The sequence below is a fragment of the Harmonia axyridis genome, chromosome 5 (genome assembly GCF_914767665.1).
Source record: "Harmonia axyridis chromosome 5, icHarAxyr1.1, whole genome shotgun sequence".
NCBI lineage: Eukaryota > Metazoa > Arthropoda > Insecta > Coleoptera > Coccinellidae > Harmonia > Harmonia axyridis.
In genome coordinates, this window is record NC_059505.1 from 18,950,709 (window position 1) to 18,971,474 (window position 20,766).

A 20,766-nucleotide genomic window follows, 5' to 3' on the forward strand; every position below is an offset into this window, starting at 1 on the left:
GTATAACTCTTTTGGTGTTCCTTTATCCTTTTATTGAAAGATCTTCCTGTTTGTCCAATATAAACCTTAGGGCAATCATTACAGGTTAACTTGTAGACTAACACTCTTAGAATCCCTAGAAATAAACAGGTATAATACCCAAAATATTCTGTTGAACGAACAAACGGATGTAAACTCATCCCCTTTATTGAATTTCTTCCGATAGTTTGGAAATCCCAGGCTGTAAATGGTCCAATATAACTTTGTAATTTATACCCTTTCGAATATTTTTGTGCCAATTTTGTTCCTATATAAGATTCCGAAAACCTTTGTACTCTTATCAGTTCAGAAATGTAGCCTGATGAAGCCACAGTGTGGCGAAACAATTGTTGCTAACAATTAAATAACATAGTGGAAATTACTTCGTTTTATTTTATTTATAATGAATTTCCGCCAAGTAAGGACCGAATCCATTAAATATATATATATATATATATATATATATATATATATATATATGTCAATATATATATATATATATGTTCAATATGTCGCCAAATGATAAAGACGTCGACGCTAGTCACTCTTTAAAAATCGTTATTCCTCAGTGTGGATTGTGTAAGAAAACAATTATTAAAAGTTGTTTGAAGTGTGCTATTTGCAACAAAAGTTACCATCGAGGTTGTAGTGCTAAAATAAAAAAGTGCTGTGATGTGGAATTATCTAATTCCACTTTGGGTGATAAAATGAGTGATGACTCATGCCCAATGTTCGATCTTGGAATTAAACTCGTTAATAATGAGTCTACTCATCAAGATCTTCTTCTCAAGATAATTTCCGAACTAGAGGCGAAAAACAGCCTACTTATTGAAAATAATTCCTTGTTGAAATCCAAGATTGTTTCTCTCGAGAAAGAAATGAAAATAAAGGATACTGAAGTAGTTGAACTGAAAAAGAAGTTATCAACACACATGTACACCGACAATATCGGAGCGGGCGTGACACGCTCGAGTGCATCTGGTACTTCAGTCCCTGAGTGTTCTGCATCTGCTGATCCTCGGTCCACTCCTGTTACTATCGATGCGGTCACTTCGGAATCGGCAACTGTTGCTCCTATCAGTTCGAGAAAAGTGAAATTCACTCGTGAAGAATCGGTTCCAACGATTCATAGTGTACATAGAGAAAAATTACCCAAGCAGTTGAGCGGTTCCAGTTCTGATGCTGATAAAAGGGTAGAAACCAATGAAAATAGAGGCTCTGAATGGAAAGTGGTAAACCGAAAAAGACCGATTCGTAAAACCCGAAAATCCCTGGTTACGGGCAGCTACACAGGAGCAGCTGAAGTTGAGGGATTGGACAAGATTGTAGCCCTTCATGTCTCAAATTTGAAGCCCGAAACTTCTGTGGAAAATTTAGAAAATTTTCTAAAGCGCAATTTCACCTATGTAAAATGCGAGAAATTGACATCTAGGTACCCTGATTCATATTCCTCGTTCAAGGTACTTATATCGAGTTGTGACTATGAAAAAGCACTGAATGGTTCAAATTGGCCCAACAAAGTAAACGTACATCGTTTTTTTCAAAGAAGAGTGACTCAACATCCAGTAGGTTAAACTTCAGTTCAAATGGTTCAGGTGTAGGAATTTTTAGCATTCTTCAGTTGAACATACAATGTATTTCCAATTCTGTTAGGGAATTTCTCTCTGATTCGTTGATCACTCAATAGAATAGTACCTATATGTTGTAAATAATAGAATAGTAGATTAAATTATATTTCCTTGACTTATCCTATACACATTGTTAAGTGTCCTGAAGGATCAATAAATTATTATTATTATTATTATTATTATTATTATTATTATATATATATATATATATATATATATATATATATATATATATATATATATATATATATATATATATATATATATATATATATATATATATATATATATATATTTATCCAACAGACGTATTAAGTCCCGTTATACTTGGCAGGCTACCTCAGACCCATGTGATCCGAGTGTTTTCTTGGAGTGTATATGTGAAAAATCAGCTGTTTGAAAATATAACTCCTTAGGCATCCATAGAGGGGAAAATTTTTTTTTCATTCAAGAAAGTTATATATTCTGTTCTCTTTTTGAGACCCGTCACGTTCCGCCGACTTTTCATTCCCACATATACTCGACTGACATGTACAGCCCACCTTTTCGATCCCAGCGGTGTTGTCAGATCACAGGGTCTTATCGCGTCTATTCGATATACCATATTGTTATAATTGTATAAGTGGCGTTGAGAACTGAACAAATCAAGATAATATTGCATTTTTCGCATGGTTCAGCTATTTCATGAAATATGTTTATTGAATAATCTCAACTGTTACTTTGAATGAATGAAAATTTGTTAGAATGTCCGTAATTTTCGAATATCGAGTAGAAATGATCTTAAACGATTGTAATTAAATTCAGAAAATATCGATATCTTACAATATATCCGCCAATCACGATTATATTATGTCTGAATCTGGAGTTAGGTGATGAAATAAGTTATCTGAAATTTTGGTTATGAGTTCTTGTGTTTGATGAGAGCACAGCGAAACTTTTGTGAGATGAGTTGTATTTGATCGACCATTATAGCGAGAAAACTTCAAGGATGGCAAAATAGATATTATGATTTTGTTAATTTATAATAAGTTTAATACTAATTCTTCTTAGTTACAACTAAATTGAATACGATAAACATTCTTAGAATTTGTCTCAGAACTGAAATCATCTGGAAAAATTAGAATATGTGAGTGAAATGGATATTGTGATCGGGTACTTGATTAAAAAACTCATTGAAAATATAATTAATACTTTTCAGTCTCAATGAAATATTTTTACTAACAATCTATTTTGCTGGAATTCTATACATACTAGGATTTAAATTCTAACTTAGTCATCATTCTGGAAACTTGGTGAATGCGTGGAAATGAATTCCATACATTTATGTTTTCTGGGAGGCTTCTTATTCCTTACATGATTCTCAAAGTGTTTGAAGTACTAAGTTCTTCTCCTCTCCTGGCCATATATGACGTTTCTGTTTTACTTCTTCACTTTAAGTGACCACGTCAGTTGAAGAACCTTGGAATATAAGTATCAAATATCAGTTTTTTTTTTTGAACATTCTGGGCTTTCACTGCCATTATCTCAAACAGAACCTATATAAAACATTTAATATTCCTGCCTACTTCAATAGGTGTACAGGGTGGGCAAATTTCGATGTTTTAGCACTACAACTTTTAAACCATTAGACATAGACAAAATCTCATACCGATTCTCGGTCTCTTTTTCTGAGAAAGTAACAAGAGTAGTATTCATTTTTGGCCACCTTCTTTTGTTTTCGAGTTATAAGCGAAAATTGGGAAAATACTGAAGATAGAGCTCTGAAATTGAAACATTATCGAGGCACTTTTTCACGTAAAATCCAGTAGCGGTCTTGTTTTTTCAAAAGGGTCATTAATTACGAAGCTTCGACCCAAAATTAAAGTTAAATATTGAGACTCTTAGTTAAAAAAAGATTTTTGACCATTTTCTGTCATTTATTTTGATTCAAACCACACAATGTTATATATTTTTGAAATCAGGAAAAATTAAGCTTTCAAGAAATGACACAGAAATTTAGTGTTCCCCTTTGAAAAAACATAACTGGATTCTACGTAAAAAAGTGCCTGTATAATGTTTTAATTTCGGAGCTCTAGAATCAGTATTAGCGGAAATATAAAAGTTTTTCGATATCGCCATTTTTCCAATTTTCGTTTATAACTCGAAAATAAAAGCAGGTGGCCAAAAATGAATACAACTCTTGCTATTTTCTCAGAAAAAGAGACCGAGTATAGGGTATCAGATTTTGTCTATCACCTCAGGTTTAAAAGTTTTAGTGCTGAAACATCGAAATTTGCCCACCCGGTACACTCTGTTTGTGAGGAACAAATCATATTTGGCCTCAGATATAAAACAGAAATTAACTATTGAACTGCTCAAAATAGTCATCATTTATTTTTCGTTGCAATTAAGTTTTGAAATCATAATACAATTGTGTGTTTTTTCAGATGTAAATCTGAAAAATTTCTATGCTAATTGATGTTTTTCCGTCTGAAACATATAAAACACTTAATATTAATTATTCATCAAACTTCAAAAATTATCGAAAGTTTTACTTTCACATGTCAAATATCATATTGAAATCTGTGGACTTCAGATAATGTGAATTGTCGGTGGGCACCAAGATCTATGAATTTAACATCGTTAGATTTGTCCCTTTGATCACATTTGAAGAGCACCATTCATCAGTTGAAAAATTTTGAAAAGAAAATACCTGACAATAATAAATTGAGAGGCTTTTTATATAGTTTGATGAGCAATTTATATATCATGTTAACAGACATACGGATGGAATGACATACATACAGACAAATAGGCATACAGACGGAAGGACAGACAAAGAATTTGACCTATGATTTTTCATCCGGGAGTCGAAACTCTATTGTTTCAGATAATTTTCGGCTTATTATGCGAAAACGAAAACTTTCCTCGAAAAACGATAGCGCAAGAACTATTTTTTTCATCTTTAACATTCTGTGTAATTCGAATTAGAAATGCATGTATGGGGTCCTAGGGTAAAATTAAAATACTTTTGGCTAGGAATAACTTTAAATATATTAACACTATCTTCCAATCTGTGATGATGACCCATCGATGCACATTGCTGATTTAAATGAACCTCTCTTTCAGTCGATATCTACAGAACAGATTATCAGTTGTTTCATAATTTGTATCACTAAAATTAGTGAGGCAATAATGAGTTATTGCTTCGAACAATATCATAATCTAAAGAAATTGTCTCATGGAGTATTCATAATCTATTCTATTTAAAAATATAATAATAATACCTGTCGCAATTTTTACTATGCAGTTGCTGCGCGCGGACATTGTTCCTTCATATCTCAACACAACTCATACCAATTAAACGATACCACAATAACACGAAAATTTCGAGCCCTTTTGTATATCGAATAAACAAGATCAGACCCAAATACGAGAACGTCCCACTGTGTATATCATTGTTATGGTCAATCAACGTCTCCATTCCCTCAATGTGGTTGACCGCAGATGAAAGGCAATGATTTCAATATTAGATCATCGGTGCACATTGCTTATTTCAATGAACCTCTCTTTCAATGTCGATACCTGCAGAATAGATTTCAGTTGATTCATAATTTGTATCACTAAAATTAGTGAGAAAATGATAAGTTATTGCTTCAAACAATATCATAAACTAATGAAATTGTCTCATGGAGTAATCAGAATCTATTCTATAAAAAAATGTAATAATAATAATACCCATTCCTGTCGCAATTTTTTCTATGCAGTTGCTGCGCGCGGACATTGTTCCTTCACTTCTCAACACGACTTATACCAATTAAACGATGCTACAATAACACGAACATTTCGCGCCCTTTTTATATCGAATAATCAAGATCGAACTCGACATGCGAGAACGCCCCACTTTGTATATAATTGTTATGGTCAATCAACGTCTCCAGTCCCTCAATGTGGTAGGCCGAAAATAAAAGGCAACTATTTCTATATTAGATATTTCATCTTTTCTGTATATGGACCTGAAAGTAACACTTGGCTACTTATACAAGCCCAGTAAATACGGGCGTCGTCATGAGAAATACTCTTTTGGAATTTTCTATACGCAGCTCGTAAATCATATATTTAAGCTATTTACATTATATGAAGATGATGTATGTAAGGAAGGAAAATGACTTCATGATTTGATTCTTGTATGAAAATTAGAAGGAGTATCAACTGTATATGGAAATAAAGTGATTAATTTATCTATTTCACAACAACAAACAACATCTACGCTTTGTTCCATCAAAATCGTATGAGAATGAAAAATTGTTGGTCATTCGAAAAAATTCTTCTTCTCATTTCATATCAATGAGTTAGTGCACCATAGAATGAAATATTCTAAGATTTCGTGTGGCTGTATTGAAAGTGGTCAGATATACTCGTAAGCATCGATTTATTTCAAAAAAAGTATCTACTCTACTCTACTCTTTCGATATTCTTTTCCAAAGTCTGATTATATGTCTGAAATATCATCTTCACAAAAATAATTTCGAACATTATGTAGAGTAATTGTATTCGATGTTTATTCAGAGCAGTTACAAATATCAATAACCATAAACTCGCCAACACACTATTAGAGCTGTACGGAATGTATCTTGGAAATGAGGCTGATTTCGAAAAATAATTGAACTACTCCTTCTAATTTTCATACAAGAATCAAATCATGAAGTCGTTTTCCTTCCTTACATACATCACCTGCATATAATGCAAATAGTTTGAATATTTCATTTTCGATCTGGGTACAGACAATTCGAAATGAGCATTTCTCATGACGACGGCCGTTTTTACCGGGCTTGTATAAGTAGCCAAGTGTTAGTTTTAGGTTTATATACAGATAAGATGAAATATCTAATATTGAAATCGTTGCCTTTCATCTGCGGTCAACCACATTGAGGGAATGGAGACGTTGATTGACCATAACAATTATATACAGTTCTCGCATTTGGGTCCGATCTTGTTTATTCGACATACAAAAGTGCTCGAAATTTTTGTGTTATTGTGGTATCGTTTAATTGGTATGAGTTGTGTTGGGATGTGAAGGAACAATGTCCGCGCGCAGCAACTGCATAGTAAAAATTATTATTATATTTTTAAATAGAATAGATTATGAATACTCCATGAGACAATTTCTTTAGATTATGATATTGTTCGAAGCAATAACTCATTATTGCCTCACTAATTTTAGTGATACAAATTATGAAACAACTGATAATCTGTTCTGTAGGTATCGACTTTGAAAAAGAGGTTCATTTAAATAAGCAATGTGCATCGATGGGTCATCATTATAGATTGGGAGATTGTGTAAGTATATCGAAAGTTATTCCTAACCAAGAAAATTTTAATTTTTTCTTAGAACCTCATACATGCATTCCTAATTCGAATCACACAGAATGTTAAAGATTAGAAAAATAGTACTTGCGCGCTCGTTTTTCGAGGAAAGTTTTCGTTTTCGAATGTTAAGCCGAAAATTATCTCAAACGATAGAGTTGCGAATCCCTGATGAAAAATCATAAGTCAAATTCATTGTCTGTCCTTCCGTCCATATGCCTGTTTGTCTGTATGTATGTATGACATTCCATCCGTATGTCTGATTATCTTTTCGTACGTCTGTATGTCCGTCCATTCATCTGTTTCTTGGTCTGCCCTTCTGTATATCTGTTTTCAAGCTACACAAAGAAAGTTTAAAATGGAGTATAAAGAAAAGTTCCCATACCATTCTTATCATTGGTACTATAGTAATGAAACAAAAACATTCTACAGGAGCTTTTTTCAGTAGAATCTATTTGTGTAATCATTTTTTATTGCTGTTAGTTATTATAGATGTGATACAATCTTGTGGTTTTTGAATGTTATTCGAAAAAATTTCTATGAGAAATGAAATCGCTTTTTATTTCCTTTTCATAATGATAACATGGAATATAAATTGCTCATCCAACTATATAAATAATCAAAAAATTCAGTTCCACATAGCAAGTCACCCTAAAGACTATCCATTATAATCTGTGAACTTCAGATATATTCGGTGGCCACCAAGTTCTCTGAATTTAACAGTGCCGGATAATTTATTTCGAAATTTTTCAACTGATGAATGATACTCTTTGAATGTGACCAAAGGAACAAATCTAACGATAGTAAATCTTGGTGGCCACGAACAATTTCCCTTAGCTGAAGTCCACAGATTTCAATAAGTCATTTGCCATGTGAAAGTAAAACTTTCGATGATTCTTTAAGTTTGATGAATAATTTATATTTAGTGTAATATATGTTTAGAAAGAAAAAGAATTGTTATTTTTCATAGAAATTTTCCTGATTTACATCTAACAAAATACATGTTTGTGTTATGACTTCCAATATTTATTGTAATGAAAATCGAATGATGATTATTTTGAACAGTTCAATAATTAATTTTTATATCTGAGGCAAAATTTGATTCGCACCTCACAAACAGAGTGTACACCTTCTCAATATGCAGGAATATTAAATGTTTTATATAGGTTCTGTTTCAGATAATGGCCGTGAAAAGCCCAGAAATCTTATATTTGATACTTATATTTCAAGGCTCATCAACTGACGTGATCACTCAAAGAAGTAAAACGCCATATAAGGTCAGGAGAGGAGAAGCAATTAGTACTAATACACTTCAAGAATCATGTAAGGAATAAGAATCCTCCCAGAAAACATGAATGTATGGAATTCATTTCCATGCATTCGCCAAGTTTCCAGAATGATGCCCGAGTTCGAATTAAAATCCTGGTATATAAAGAATACTAGCAAAAATAGAGTGTAATTGAAAATATTTGTTTGAGACTGAAAAGTATTCATTTTATTTTTGTTTTGTTATTTTTAAACCTTATTTGCAGACTTGCAGTTATGTGATATTTTCAGTTTTTATTATAATTATATTTTCAATGAATTTTTCAATCAAGTACCCGCTCACAATATCTATTTCACTCACACATTCTTATTTTTCCAGATGATTTCATTTATTTATTTTATTCAACTAGTTGTAACTAAGAATTAGATCATTCCAGTTATCGATATAACATTTATATCAATTATTTTATTTTGATTCATTTTTTTTAGTTTCGATATTCCTATGAATTTCACAGAAAACGTTCAATATCTCCTCATAACACTATACCAATCTATTGTATTCTTCCTTAACACTCCTAATTGATTGAATTCAAACCGTTCTTTTTATTATTGGCCATCATTTCCAACATAGTTTTGATTGTGAAGCATGGTTTTTATTCGGTTCATTTATATAATATTTTCATTGTTTATACAAAACAATATAAAATAAAGTTATATCATAGGTAGTCATAAATCATTAAACTTGATTCTATACTCATCATGTCTGCGCCCGACAAAATCGATTTCGAACGACAAATACTCATCAAATATTCGAATTCAATTGCTTGATAATTTTTTTTTTTTCAAAATCCGAAGATCAAAGTCTTTGAAGAAAAATGATCGCATGCAGCTCTCCTGTAACAAGCAGAAAAACATGCTGCACTACACAATAACTAAAGTTCTATACAGGATGATTCCAAATAAGACTTGAACCGTGGAGAATAAGTTGGTATGACTCATTTGCGGTCGTTTGAGTCATATTTATTGATAACCCTCAATTTGAAGTTCTTTTGATTCTTAAAAGATTTTCTACCTTAGTTCATTTTTCGTCTTCATTTTCCACGTTGATCCCAATTCGATAATTATTTCGCTTTGAGGTTGAATAGTATGTTTGGCATGCAACTTTTGATTTGCCAGAAATATTTTCGAATCTGGCGAATTTACTTCTTTTTTTCTCAAGAGAAAGTTCCGCATTCACTAGTTTCGTGCAATCATAGGCAGGAAAATTATGAAGAATTTTCGGAAACAGATATGAAACTTCTTTTCTGGAAGTTTCGTTGATTGATAGGCGTGAAATCATTTTTCAATAGAATGAGTGTTCCGCATACTCTAGGCTCAACGTTGGTATATTTTTGAACGAATTGCTTCCTTATCGAAGGATACATATGACAGAACCTGATCGTGCCCAGTGAGAAGTACAGCTCCATCAACTTCGGATTTTTACGTTTGGGACAGATTTAAAAAAATTGTATATGAAAGAACCACTTACGTTCACGTATGCGTTTCATTCAAGTTAATAAGAAAATTTGTACCACTCATAAAATTTTTCATGTATCTCTGTTCCCTTAAGCAGAATTCCAAGTTCTCTAAAAGAAAGCATTTATCACAACGACTACCTATGGAAAAATACTATTAGTTTTAATAAATTCTTCAAGTATGACTGCTAGGTTCATAATCGAAAGGATCACTATTCAATTCTCATGACGTCGATTCAATGTACCGGGTTTGTATAAGCTTCAAATCGTATGGTTTTTAGATGTATATTTCAGAAAAATGGAATATCCGAGTTACGAGCTCTATAAGAACAAATAAAAAATGATTTCTATCGACGTCGGTCCTATATACCGGGTTTGTATAAGCAGTGCGGAGTGTGAGGTTTAAGTTTATATACAATCTACAGCGTTGTCATATTTAGGGTCTGGAGTAGTCGATCGAATATATCAATTATATACAGCGTGTTACTCTCGATATAAGCGCCCTCGCACTGGCCGAACCCTGAAGTTTTCTGTATATATTATGATGTTTCACCGATTTTTCACACCCGGCTGAAAATTTATCCCTGGCATCCCCGAACGTCCCTGATCAAGAATATATGGTTAAACGCTACCAGACCCGGAGTCGGGTCTGACAACGTCAGTTTTGGTCTGAAAAGTCGGTAGAGTATATCGATTCGGGTCTGTATAAGCGGTCAAACAAATCTATATATATATATATATATATATATATATTTTTTTTTTATTTTACAATGGGCATAACTCACATGCTGCCCAAGAAAGGTGATTTAACTCAACCACAAAACTATAGGCCTATCACGTGCCTACCGTCTGTATACAAGATCCTGACCTTCGTTATCGGGTTTAAAGTAAGCACGCATATCCGTAACAACAGGATTTTGGCCTGGGAGCAAAATGGCTGCAAGAAGAAAGCCCGAGGTTGTAAAGAACTATTGGTGATTGATAATGTCGTCACGAAACAGGCCAGAAGAAGACTCAAAAATATATCGATGTGCTGGATTGACTATCAGAAAGCTTATGACTCCGTGCCACACTCTTGGCTTATTGAGATCCTTTGAATATACAAAATCAGTCCCGAATTAATACACCTCTGGGAACATCTTATGGCAACCTGGCGCACCACCCTGTCAGTAAAAGGAACAAAGTCATATCGAACGAAGGAGATAAGTATAAAACGAGGCATCTTCCAGGGAGACAACTGGAGCACGGAGTGGTTCTGTCTTGCACTAAACCCACTAAGTAACATACTGAATCGAAGCAATTATGGTTACAGAATAGACGATTATGCTAAGCTCACTCACTTGTTTTATGTGGACGATTTAAAGCTTTATGCCAGAGGAACTACACAACTGCAAGGTGAACTTGAACTGGTAAGAAATTTCAGCGCAGATATAAAAATGAAATTTGGCCTCGAAAAATGCTCGGTTGTGCACGTGAAGAGAGGAAAAATGGCGGAGGAGGATGACATGGGGCTGATTGACGGTACAAGCATACGTAGTCTGGGTCTGGAGAACACCTACAAATACTTGGGAATTCAACAGTCATTTGAGATTAGACAGAAACGCAGTATGGAGATAGCTGAAGAAGAATTCAAGAACCGAATCAACAGAGTTCTCAAGACTGAGCTCAATGCTAAAAATAAAATTACTGCCATCAACATGTGGGCAATACCGGTTTTAACATACACTTCCGGAATACTTACCTGGTCGGCGACGGAACTGCGGCGATTGGATCAATGGGTCCGAGTCAGTTTCACGAAGCATGGCATATTGCATCCCAATTCAGCAATTGAGCGTCTATACCTTCCACGAACGGAGGGAGGTCGCGGGTTATCCAGCATGGAGTCTGCAACTGAAAAAGAAATTAAATCCCTGAAAAACTACTTCCTCTCGAGCAACTTACCGCTTCACAAAAGAGTGGTGGTATGGGACACAAAATATACCGCCCTCAATTTAGCTAGCCCGGCAGAACCTGAAACAGATGATAATCAACTCGAAAATATGAGAGAAAGATGGCGTAGCAAAGTACTTCACGGGAGATTTCACGCTAGCATTAATCAGCCAGAAGTAGATAAAACACGATCTCATACTTACCTCGTTGCTGGTTACCTATACGCAAGCACTGAAGCAGCACTACATGCCATTCAAGATCAAGTAGTTCCAACTAGGAACTACTCAAAATATATCATGAAACAACAAGTCGAAAACACGAAATGTAGGATCTGCAACCAAGTGGAGGAAACCGTACAGCACCTGTCGGGGGGTTGTACACCACTTGCATCCACCAAATACTTGGGAAGGCACAACGATATGGGCAAAGTGGTCCATCAGATGCTCGGATTACGATGGGGAATATTTGGAAACTTCACACCACACTATCAATACACACCGGCAGCACTAGCAGAAAATGAACAGGCTAAAATCTTCTGGGATTTTCCCTTTGTGGCAGATAGGCCTCTGGAGCACAACCGTCCAGATCTTGTACTGTGGATGAAAAGGGAGAGGATGGCTGTTATAGTAGACTTCTCGGTGCCACTTGATCACAACTTGGCACAAGCTTATGACAGCAAAATCGTCAAATACTCAGAATTAGCAAGAGAACTCAAAACATTGTTGAAACTTGAGAGACAGGTGAGAATATTTCCTCTAGTCATCAGCAGTAATGGACTCGTGCACGTTAACACCACGAAACACCTGGCCGAGCTCCAACTTCCAGACAACACTTTACAATGGATGCAGAAGGCTGTGGTGTTGGGAACGGTGGCCATTATTCGGCAAGTACTCTTTCCGCAGTGAAAACTCTGCTGGCTCTTGGCTGATACAGCCCGAGCCATCATAGATGTAGACACCACTCATAGTGTGAAAAAAAAAAAAAAAAAAAAAAAAAAAAAAAAAAAAAAAATATATATATATATATATATATAGATATATATATATATATATATATATATATATATATATATATATATATATATATATATATATATATATATATATATAAATATTTGTTTAAGGGTATTGAGACTCATGTATCATTTAGGTAAAAAGTGTACTCTTTTTTCTTCACCAAGCTTTCGCAATTTATTTATTGCATCTTCAGGGTTTCTACAATTACAAATATAGTTTATATAAATAAAATTTGTCTACTATAATTTGTTTGTTATTACCGAAATTGAGGTTATGTATTAAAACTTATTGAGTTGTGAGCTCGACATTGCATATTACAGGTATAAAACTAATTTGATATAAAAATATAAATGAATTTACACGAATACATTTTAAAAACAACAATGTGATCTGTTCTGATTTGGGTTATTTCGTCTTTTTAATTAGTTGTCAATATGTCTCGATGACAAGTCAGATTAATATGTTTTTAATCGTGATTTTCTTATCATTCATCTAAAGGACCGTCGTAAAATTCATATTCTTTTTCTTACAAATAGCTGTAAATATTGCTGAGATTTTTTTGTATCAGATTTCTTGTTGATAATAATTTCATATTTATTAATCTGGATCATGTCATGAATCAATCTCTTTTGATAGTTTCTTTCCGTTTTGAGTATTTCAACATTTTCAAAATCAACTTTATGGTCCAAGTTTTGAGCGTGCGTTGTAAGTGCACATCGATCTTTCTGTTTTGTGATATCCGATCTGTGTAGAGCTATTCTACTTTTAACCCAGTGGGAAGTTTGATCAATATACATACCCTGACAATCTTGACATTTTATCTGATACACCACATTACTTTTTAATTTTGTTGGTATTGGGTCTTTGAGATTACTATATAATGATTTTATTGTTTTTTGATTGTAGGTTGTCAATTGAACTTTTTCATTTTTGAAAATATATTTGATTTTCGAGGTCAGTTTGTTTATATTCGGGAATGATGCATAAAATTTTTTCCACTGTGTCATTATTCTCCTGTTGTCTACGTGACTCAAATGTTATATCCGAAGCGTACAGAAGCTTATTCAACAAACCTGTTGGATATGAATTTTGTTTCAAAATTTCAAATAATTTTTTTAATGCATCTTGTCTGAAGGATTCATGGCATATTTTGTTTATTCTCTCCTTCATTCCAACGATAAAATTAACTTTTATATTCATATTATGGTTTGAGTGGTAATTAATGAATTTATTAGATGCTGTATTTTTTCTGTACCAATTCAATTTTATGGTGTTGTTATGTCGGTATGCTTTTGTGTCGAGAAAGGGAACTCCCTGTTCGTGATCTTCCATCTCAACAGTGAATTGTAAATCTTTACAGTAGGAATTGAAGCATTTCATAGTGTGTTCAATTTGATCTTCTGGTAATACTATGATGATATCGTCCACGAATTTTTTTAAGAATGGTATTTTAAAATTTAATTCTTTTATGCTGTTATCGAGTAAATCGTCCATAACATATGATGATATAATTGGACTCAGTTTTGACCCCATAGCACAGCCAAATACTTGTTGGTAGAATTTATCACGAAATGTACAATAATTATTTTCAAGAATAAACAGAGTAATTTCTAGGAAAAGCTTTTTTTCGATGTTTGTATGATTTTTAATTATATCCCACTTTTTTTCCAAAATTTTCATTAGGTTAGTTTTTTCCAAATTTCCGAATAAGTTTATCACATCAAATGATGCTATTTTATGATTGTTGGGTAGTTGGAAATTATTTATTTGATAAGGGGTGTGGGAAAATTGATAATTGTTATAATGTCACTCTTCTTTATTTAATTCAGTCGTTGTTTCGATCCCGATGGGGAACTTCTTCAGGACTCTACAATAGCTATAGAAAACAGTCAAAACATTGCAATCACAAAACATGTAAAAATAGTACATACCAAAATACAGAGCTGTATAGATCTTATTTGAACACAAATCAATAGCTCTCAAGAACTCAAAGAACAAGAACATCAACAAATTCAGCGAAAAAAGATCTGATACTTCGTTAGCACAAGAGTAGAAATCAATTACCATATGTAATTAAGGTAAACAGAATAATCAACAAAATGAGAGGTTGTCAAAAATGTTGTCAACCAGACTTGCCACAGAATACACGCACATGACAAATGAAACATAGAATAGCATTGAATCACATTGGTCGCAGTAACTCACTCTCACCGAACTCAGAACAAATACGATTTTTGAAAGACTCCATGAACCGAATCCAATCCCCTCTCACAGAAATAGTCCGGAACACAGAATTCATTATTACGTTATCCCTACGACTGCAGAACTTGTCGAAATTCTCACTCTATTTGATCCATCCAATTCACTCCCACCAAACTGGTCATAATGAATCAAATAAGTATAGATGGAGCTAATATTGTTTACATCCCTTCTGTAATTCATAGAACTAGTGTGGCGTTTAATATGGTACATCTCTAAGAAAAATCTTTTCTTTCCACTTACATCACATTCAAGGATTTTGGTGGAATCATAATTCATTGGGTGATCTTTGTCCCGGGTATGGTCTGCTAGGGCACAAATCTTATTTGTATTCTTGATGTCGCTCTTGTGTTGAGCAATCCTTCTCTTCAAAAGCTGAGACGTCTGACCAATATACACCTCATTCCATATTGAACATGTATTACAATATAACACCACTCATATTATCTTTCACTCGACTGTATAGTCTGTCAATTTTAAAATAAGATTTCGGAATCAATTTATTTTTTGTGGTCTTCAGGAGGTTAATTGATGCGTTAGTCATACCATTTGTTAGGGGAATAGAAGAGTAAAGAATTCTATCTACGTTCTCAGTGTCCACAGTGGTGGATGCGTCCCTCTCTCCATTCGTTGGCTGTCTCGAAGGAGTGGTATTGTAAATTAATCTGGACAACAACCTTTTTGGGTATCCATTCTCTAGCATCAATTGTAACAATAACCTCAGATTCTGCTGCCTTAGACTTGGATGGGCTATTTTTTCGATGCGATTCTTCAATCCTAAAATCATGTTCCCTTTTTGTCCATGTGGATGATTAGAAAAATAGTGTAAGTATCTTGATTTTTTTCACATGGCCATTGATTGCTTTAATTATCTCCCTGAACTTGTTGGCTTTCGGTACCAATCCAGAATCAGCCTATTTTTCAGTGTTCGAATCACACTTGTATCCAGGAATGGGACACCACTCGCTGTTTCTTCCTCCAACTTAAACTGTATACTTTCATGTTCACTGTTGAACCTGTCTAGAATGAAAGCAACCTGGTCTTTAGGTACAGCACATATTAAATCATCAACATATTTTTTGATGGAAGGAATGTGAAAAGGAATACTAACAAGAATGCAGTCCAGAAGGAAATCGATTACTACTTCAGCAATGGACGGACTGAAGTTGGAACCCATATGGAAACCGAGCACCTGCTTGAAAAACCAAACATTAAAAAGAAATTAGTTAGAAGAAATCACAACTTGATGGCATGGATGAATTCTTCTTCAGGTAGACTTGTGTGGTTTTTGATAGTGTCCCACTTGTTCTCAACAGCTGAGACTGCCAACTCGACAGGAATGTTGGTGAAAAGAGATAAACGTCCAGGCTGATAAGGACATAATCAACAGGTAACTGGAAATCATTCACATATTGGGCAAAAGCAAAGGAATCTTCAATAAAATAGCTACTTCTGGTAGAAGAAAGATATTTAGACAGGATGTCTGAAACAAAAACTGACAGTTTGGATGTGGGGGTGTTAATAGATGATATTATTGGTCTCAAGGCAAGAATGGGTTTGTGAATTTTTGGTAAACCGTAGAATCTAGCGGGACCTGAATTGTAAATTTACAGTAATTTACCTTGTACTTGTGTTATGTGGCCCTCACTAAACCATCGCTTAATTAATGCATTACATTTACATTGTATTTTGATGGTTGGATCTCTGTTTGGAAGAAGTTGGTAATATTGTTCATTGAGCAAAATTGTGTTGGATAGCTCTACGTACTGATCCTTATCCATCAATACCGTAACATTGCCTTTATCAGCCCGTAATACAAGCAATTCTTGATGTTCACTTAGGTACCTCTTAACGTGGTAAAATTCTCTCTGGAAAACATTATTAGGCCTTTTTTCAGGTTTGATGTAGTTGGTGATAATATTAGCAGCTTGGGAACGTTTGACGTTCTTCCTCTCATCTGACAGTCTATCATTAAGATCTATAATGCTCTCTACTTCTGACAACAGCCTCGAAATGGAAACCTCCTTTGAAGGAATATCAATGCCGAATTTGGGGCCCAGTGCTAGAAATTTCAATATTCTATCAGGTATAATAACAGAACTAATATTCTTGACCCACCCCTTCTGTGGTTCTACTCTCTTTAGAAGTTCATCCGATAGAGCTCTCACCTTCATCAGATTTCTCTCCCCGACAGCAGCAAATTCTCTTCTGTACCTTCTGGACTGGTAAGATTCAAAATGTATTAGCATCTCTGGTGGAAGCAACCCGACTCCAAGATCTGCCACAACCTGGAAGAATCACACTCCATTCTTCCTATCCTGGTCACAGTCACAGTGATCTCAAATTGTAGAACGAGACGCCTTGATTTCTCCAACATAGCTTGAACCTGTCTGGACGAACCTGAATCACTTGCTGAGCTGAATAAATAATTTATATTGCTGGAAATATGTTTGGGAAGTTAAACCTGTCTTTTGCATTCCAAAAAGAACACTCTTCGGTTTCTATAAGATGCCAGTTTCATATTGTACGAAGACCATGACTTCAACGCCTCATATGCTACTCTTCCATAGTTGTTTCTTACTTCTGCATAAAACCCCATGCTTAAATATCAACAATTTTAATTCCCAATATACAACAATGGTTTTAAGTTTGATAAGGGGTGTGGGAAAATTGATAAGTGTTATAATGTCACTCTTCTTTATTTCATTTAGTCTACGTTTCGATCCCGATGTAAACCTTCTTCAGGACTCTACAATAGCAATAGAAAACAGTCAAAACATGGCAATCACAAAACATGTAAAAATAGTACATACCGAAATACAAAGTTGTAAAGATCTTATTTGAACACAAATCAATAGCTCTCAAGAAAGCAAAGAACAAGAACATCAACTAATTTAGCGAAAAAAGATCTGATACTTCTTTAGCGCAAGAGTAGAAATCAATTTTCATTTGTAAATAAGGTAAACAGAATAATCAACAAAATGAGAGGTTGTCAAATATGTTGTCAACCAGACATGCCACAGAATACACGCACATGACAGATGAAACATAGAATAGCAAATAAGATCTTTACAACTCTGTATTTCGGTATGTACTATTTTTACATGTTTTGTGATTGCCATGTTCTGACTGTTTTCTTTTGCTATTGTAGAGTCCTGAAGAAGGTCCCCATGGGGATCGAAACGTCGACTGAATGAAATAAAGAAGAGTGACATTATAACACTTATCAATTTTCCCACACCCCTTATCAAACTTATAACTATTGTTGTATATTGGGAATTAAAATTGTTGATATTTAAGCATGGGGTTTTATGCAGAAGTAAGAAACAACTATGGAAGAGTAGCTATGAGGCGTTGAAGTCATGGTCTTCGTACAATATGAAACTGGCATCTTTTAGAAACCGAAGTGTGTTCCTTTTGGAATGCAAAAGACAGGGTTTACTTCCCAAACATACTTCTAGCAATATGAATTATTTGTTCAGCTCAGCAAGTGATTTAGGTTCGTCCAGACAGGTTCAAGCTATGTTGGAGAAATCAAGGCGTCTCGTTCTTCAATTTGAGATCACTGTGACTGTGACCAAGATAGGAAGAATGGAGTGTGATTCTTCCAGGTTGTGGCAGATCTTGGAGGGGTTGCTTCCACCAGAGATGCTAATACGTTTTGAATCTTACCAGTTCAGAAGGTACAGAAGAGAATTTGCTGCTATCAGGGAGAGAAATCTGATGAAGGTGAGAGCTCTATCGGATGAACTTCTAAAGAGAGTAGAACCACAGGAAAGGTGAGTCAAGAATGTTAGTTCTGTTATTATACCAGATAGAATATTGAAATTCCTAGCACTGGGCCCCAAATTCGGCATTGATATTCCTTTAAAGGGGGTTTCCATGTCGAGGCTGTTGTCAGATGTAGAGAGCATTATAGATTTTAATGATAGACTGTCAGATGAGGGAAAGAACATCAAACGTTCCCAAGTTGCTAATATAATCACCAACTACATCAAACCTGGAAAAAGGCCTAATAATGTTTTCCAGAGAGAATTTTACCATTGTGAGAGGTACCACTGTAAGAAGTACTTGGTAGTGGATAGATACTCATCTATGATCCCGATAGATGACAGATCTACTTCAGGAAGCGCTCCTGCCCACGCGAGCCTTGGTTTATCTCCCAAACCCATTCGGGAGGAACCATTGTCATACTCACCATCTTCCCACCTTACCCTAAATTCCTTTCAAACATCCTACCATCTTCCAACCCGCCTGGCCAACGTGGAAGATTATGGCCAAAACCCCTTTAGACAAGCTGAATTTCAAAACAGTTGGATATGGTCCCCAGGTGGGTACACCCAAATCCCACCCCTTCAAGAAGGGCTGCCTCACGGAATCTGGGGGAGGCAAAAATTCATATTTAACGAACCAACAAGACAAAAATAAAACAAAGAGTAAAAAGCAGCTAGCACTCAAGGTTGCTACCTACAACGCAAGATCCCTACTCTCGAATGAAAGGTTCATCGAGATGGAACAGGAACTAGAAAACATAAAATGGGATGTTGTCGGAATAAGTGAGACTAGAAGACATGGAGAAAGCTTGGAAACTTTTAAATCTGGCCATATATTTTATCATAATGGTTCAAATGACTCCATCGGTGGAGTAGGCTTTCTTATAAATAGAAGACTATCAAGATACCTGCTTACCACAAAATCCATTTCAACAAGAGTCATACTTATAACTTTACGCCTAAACTTTAGATACACTTTAAAGATCATTCAAGTGTATGCACCAGCATCAACGCATTCTGATGAAGAGGTGGACATATTTTACGAGGACTTATTGTCCGCTATTCAGTGAAATCCTGCCCACTTCACTGTTATTTGTGGTGACTTTGATGCTAAAATAGGAGTAATAGCCGATCCGAATGAAGTAGCACTTGAAAAGTTTGGTAGCCAAAGTAGAAATGAAAGAGGAGAGACATTATTGACGTTTCTTTTAGAAAATAATTTATTCCAGATGAATAGCTTCTTCCAAAAGAAGGTAAACAGGAGATGGACATGGAAAAGTCCTGACGGGAAAACCCGGAACGAAATAGATTATTTCATTACTGATAAATGGTCCATCTTCAAAGATGTGATGGTTTTGAATAGGTTTACAACATCCAGTGACCATAGGTTGGTAAGGGCTACTATCCAAAAATCTACCGACCTGGAAAGGTAGTATAGTAACGGATAGAGATAAACTAGTACAAATAGTAGAAGAATTCCACACTGCCCTATATAAGCCCCAAATAAATCAGGCAAGAGAAGAGCCACTACAAAAGATTCAAAACCAAGGCTCCGAAGAAATACCCGATATATCCCGTGATGAATTTTACTACGCACTTCATAAAATGAAGAAAAGCAGGGCTCCTGGACAGGATTAGGTGGAAACGGAGGCTATAAAGCTGGGAGGACCAATTTTGATAAAGAAGATCCTAGAACTTTTCAATCTATGCCTACAAAATCAGGAAAATCCCAATCTCATGGAACGACTCTCTTACGATATTCCTCTATAAAAAATAAGATAAAACAAGTCTAGAAAACTACAGGCCAATCAGCTTGCTTGATCACCTCTACAAGTTGTACACCAGAATTCTCACAAATAGATTAGAATCGAAATTTGAGCTCTACCATTCAAGAGAGCAGGCTGGATTTCGAGCTAGTTATGGCACCAACGACCACCTACAGTGCTTGAAAACCTTAATAGAAAAAACTATTGAATATAATAGACCCTTAGTCCTAACATTTGTTGATTTCCACAAA

General features: G+C 34.8%; 1 protein-coding gene across 1 annotated transcript; it reads left to right on the forward strand.

Moving 5' to 3' along the window:
- The first annotated feature begins 10,914 nt into the window (after nt 1–10,914).
- On the forward strand, nt 10,915–12,606 carry LOC123680848. Its single transcript, XM_045618963.1, has one exon. It carries the CDS (start codon nt 10,915–10,917, stop codon nt 12,604–12,606), a length of 1,692 nt encoding a protein of 563 aa, XP_045474919.1.
- The last annotated feature ends 8,160 nt before the right edge of the window (nt 12,607–20,766 follow it).

What these genes read in the sequence shown, in the direction of transcription:
- LOC123680848 (XM_045618963.1), top strand. Translation starts at nt 10,915, where the DNA reads ATGGCAACCTGGCGCACCACCCTGTCAGTAAAAGGAACAAAGTCATAT.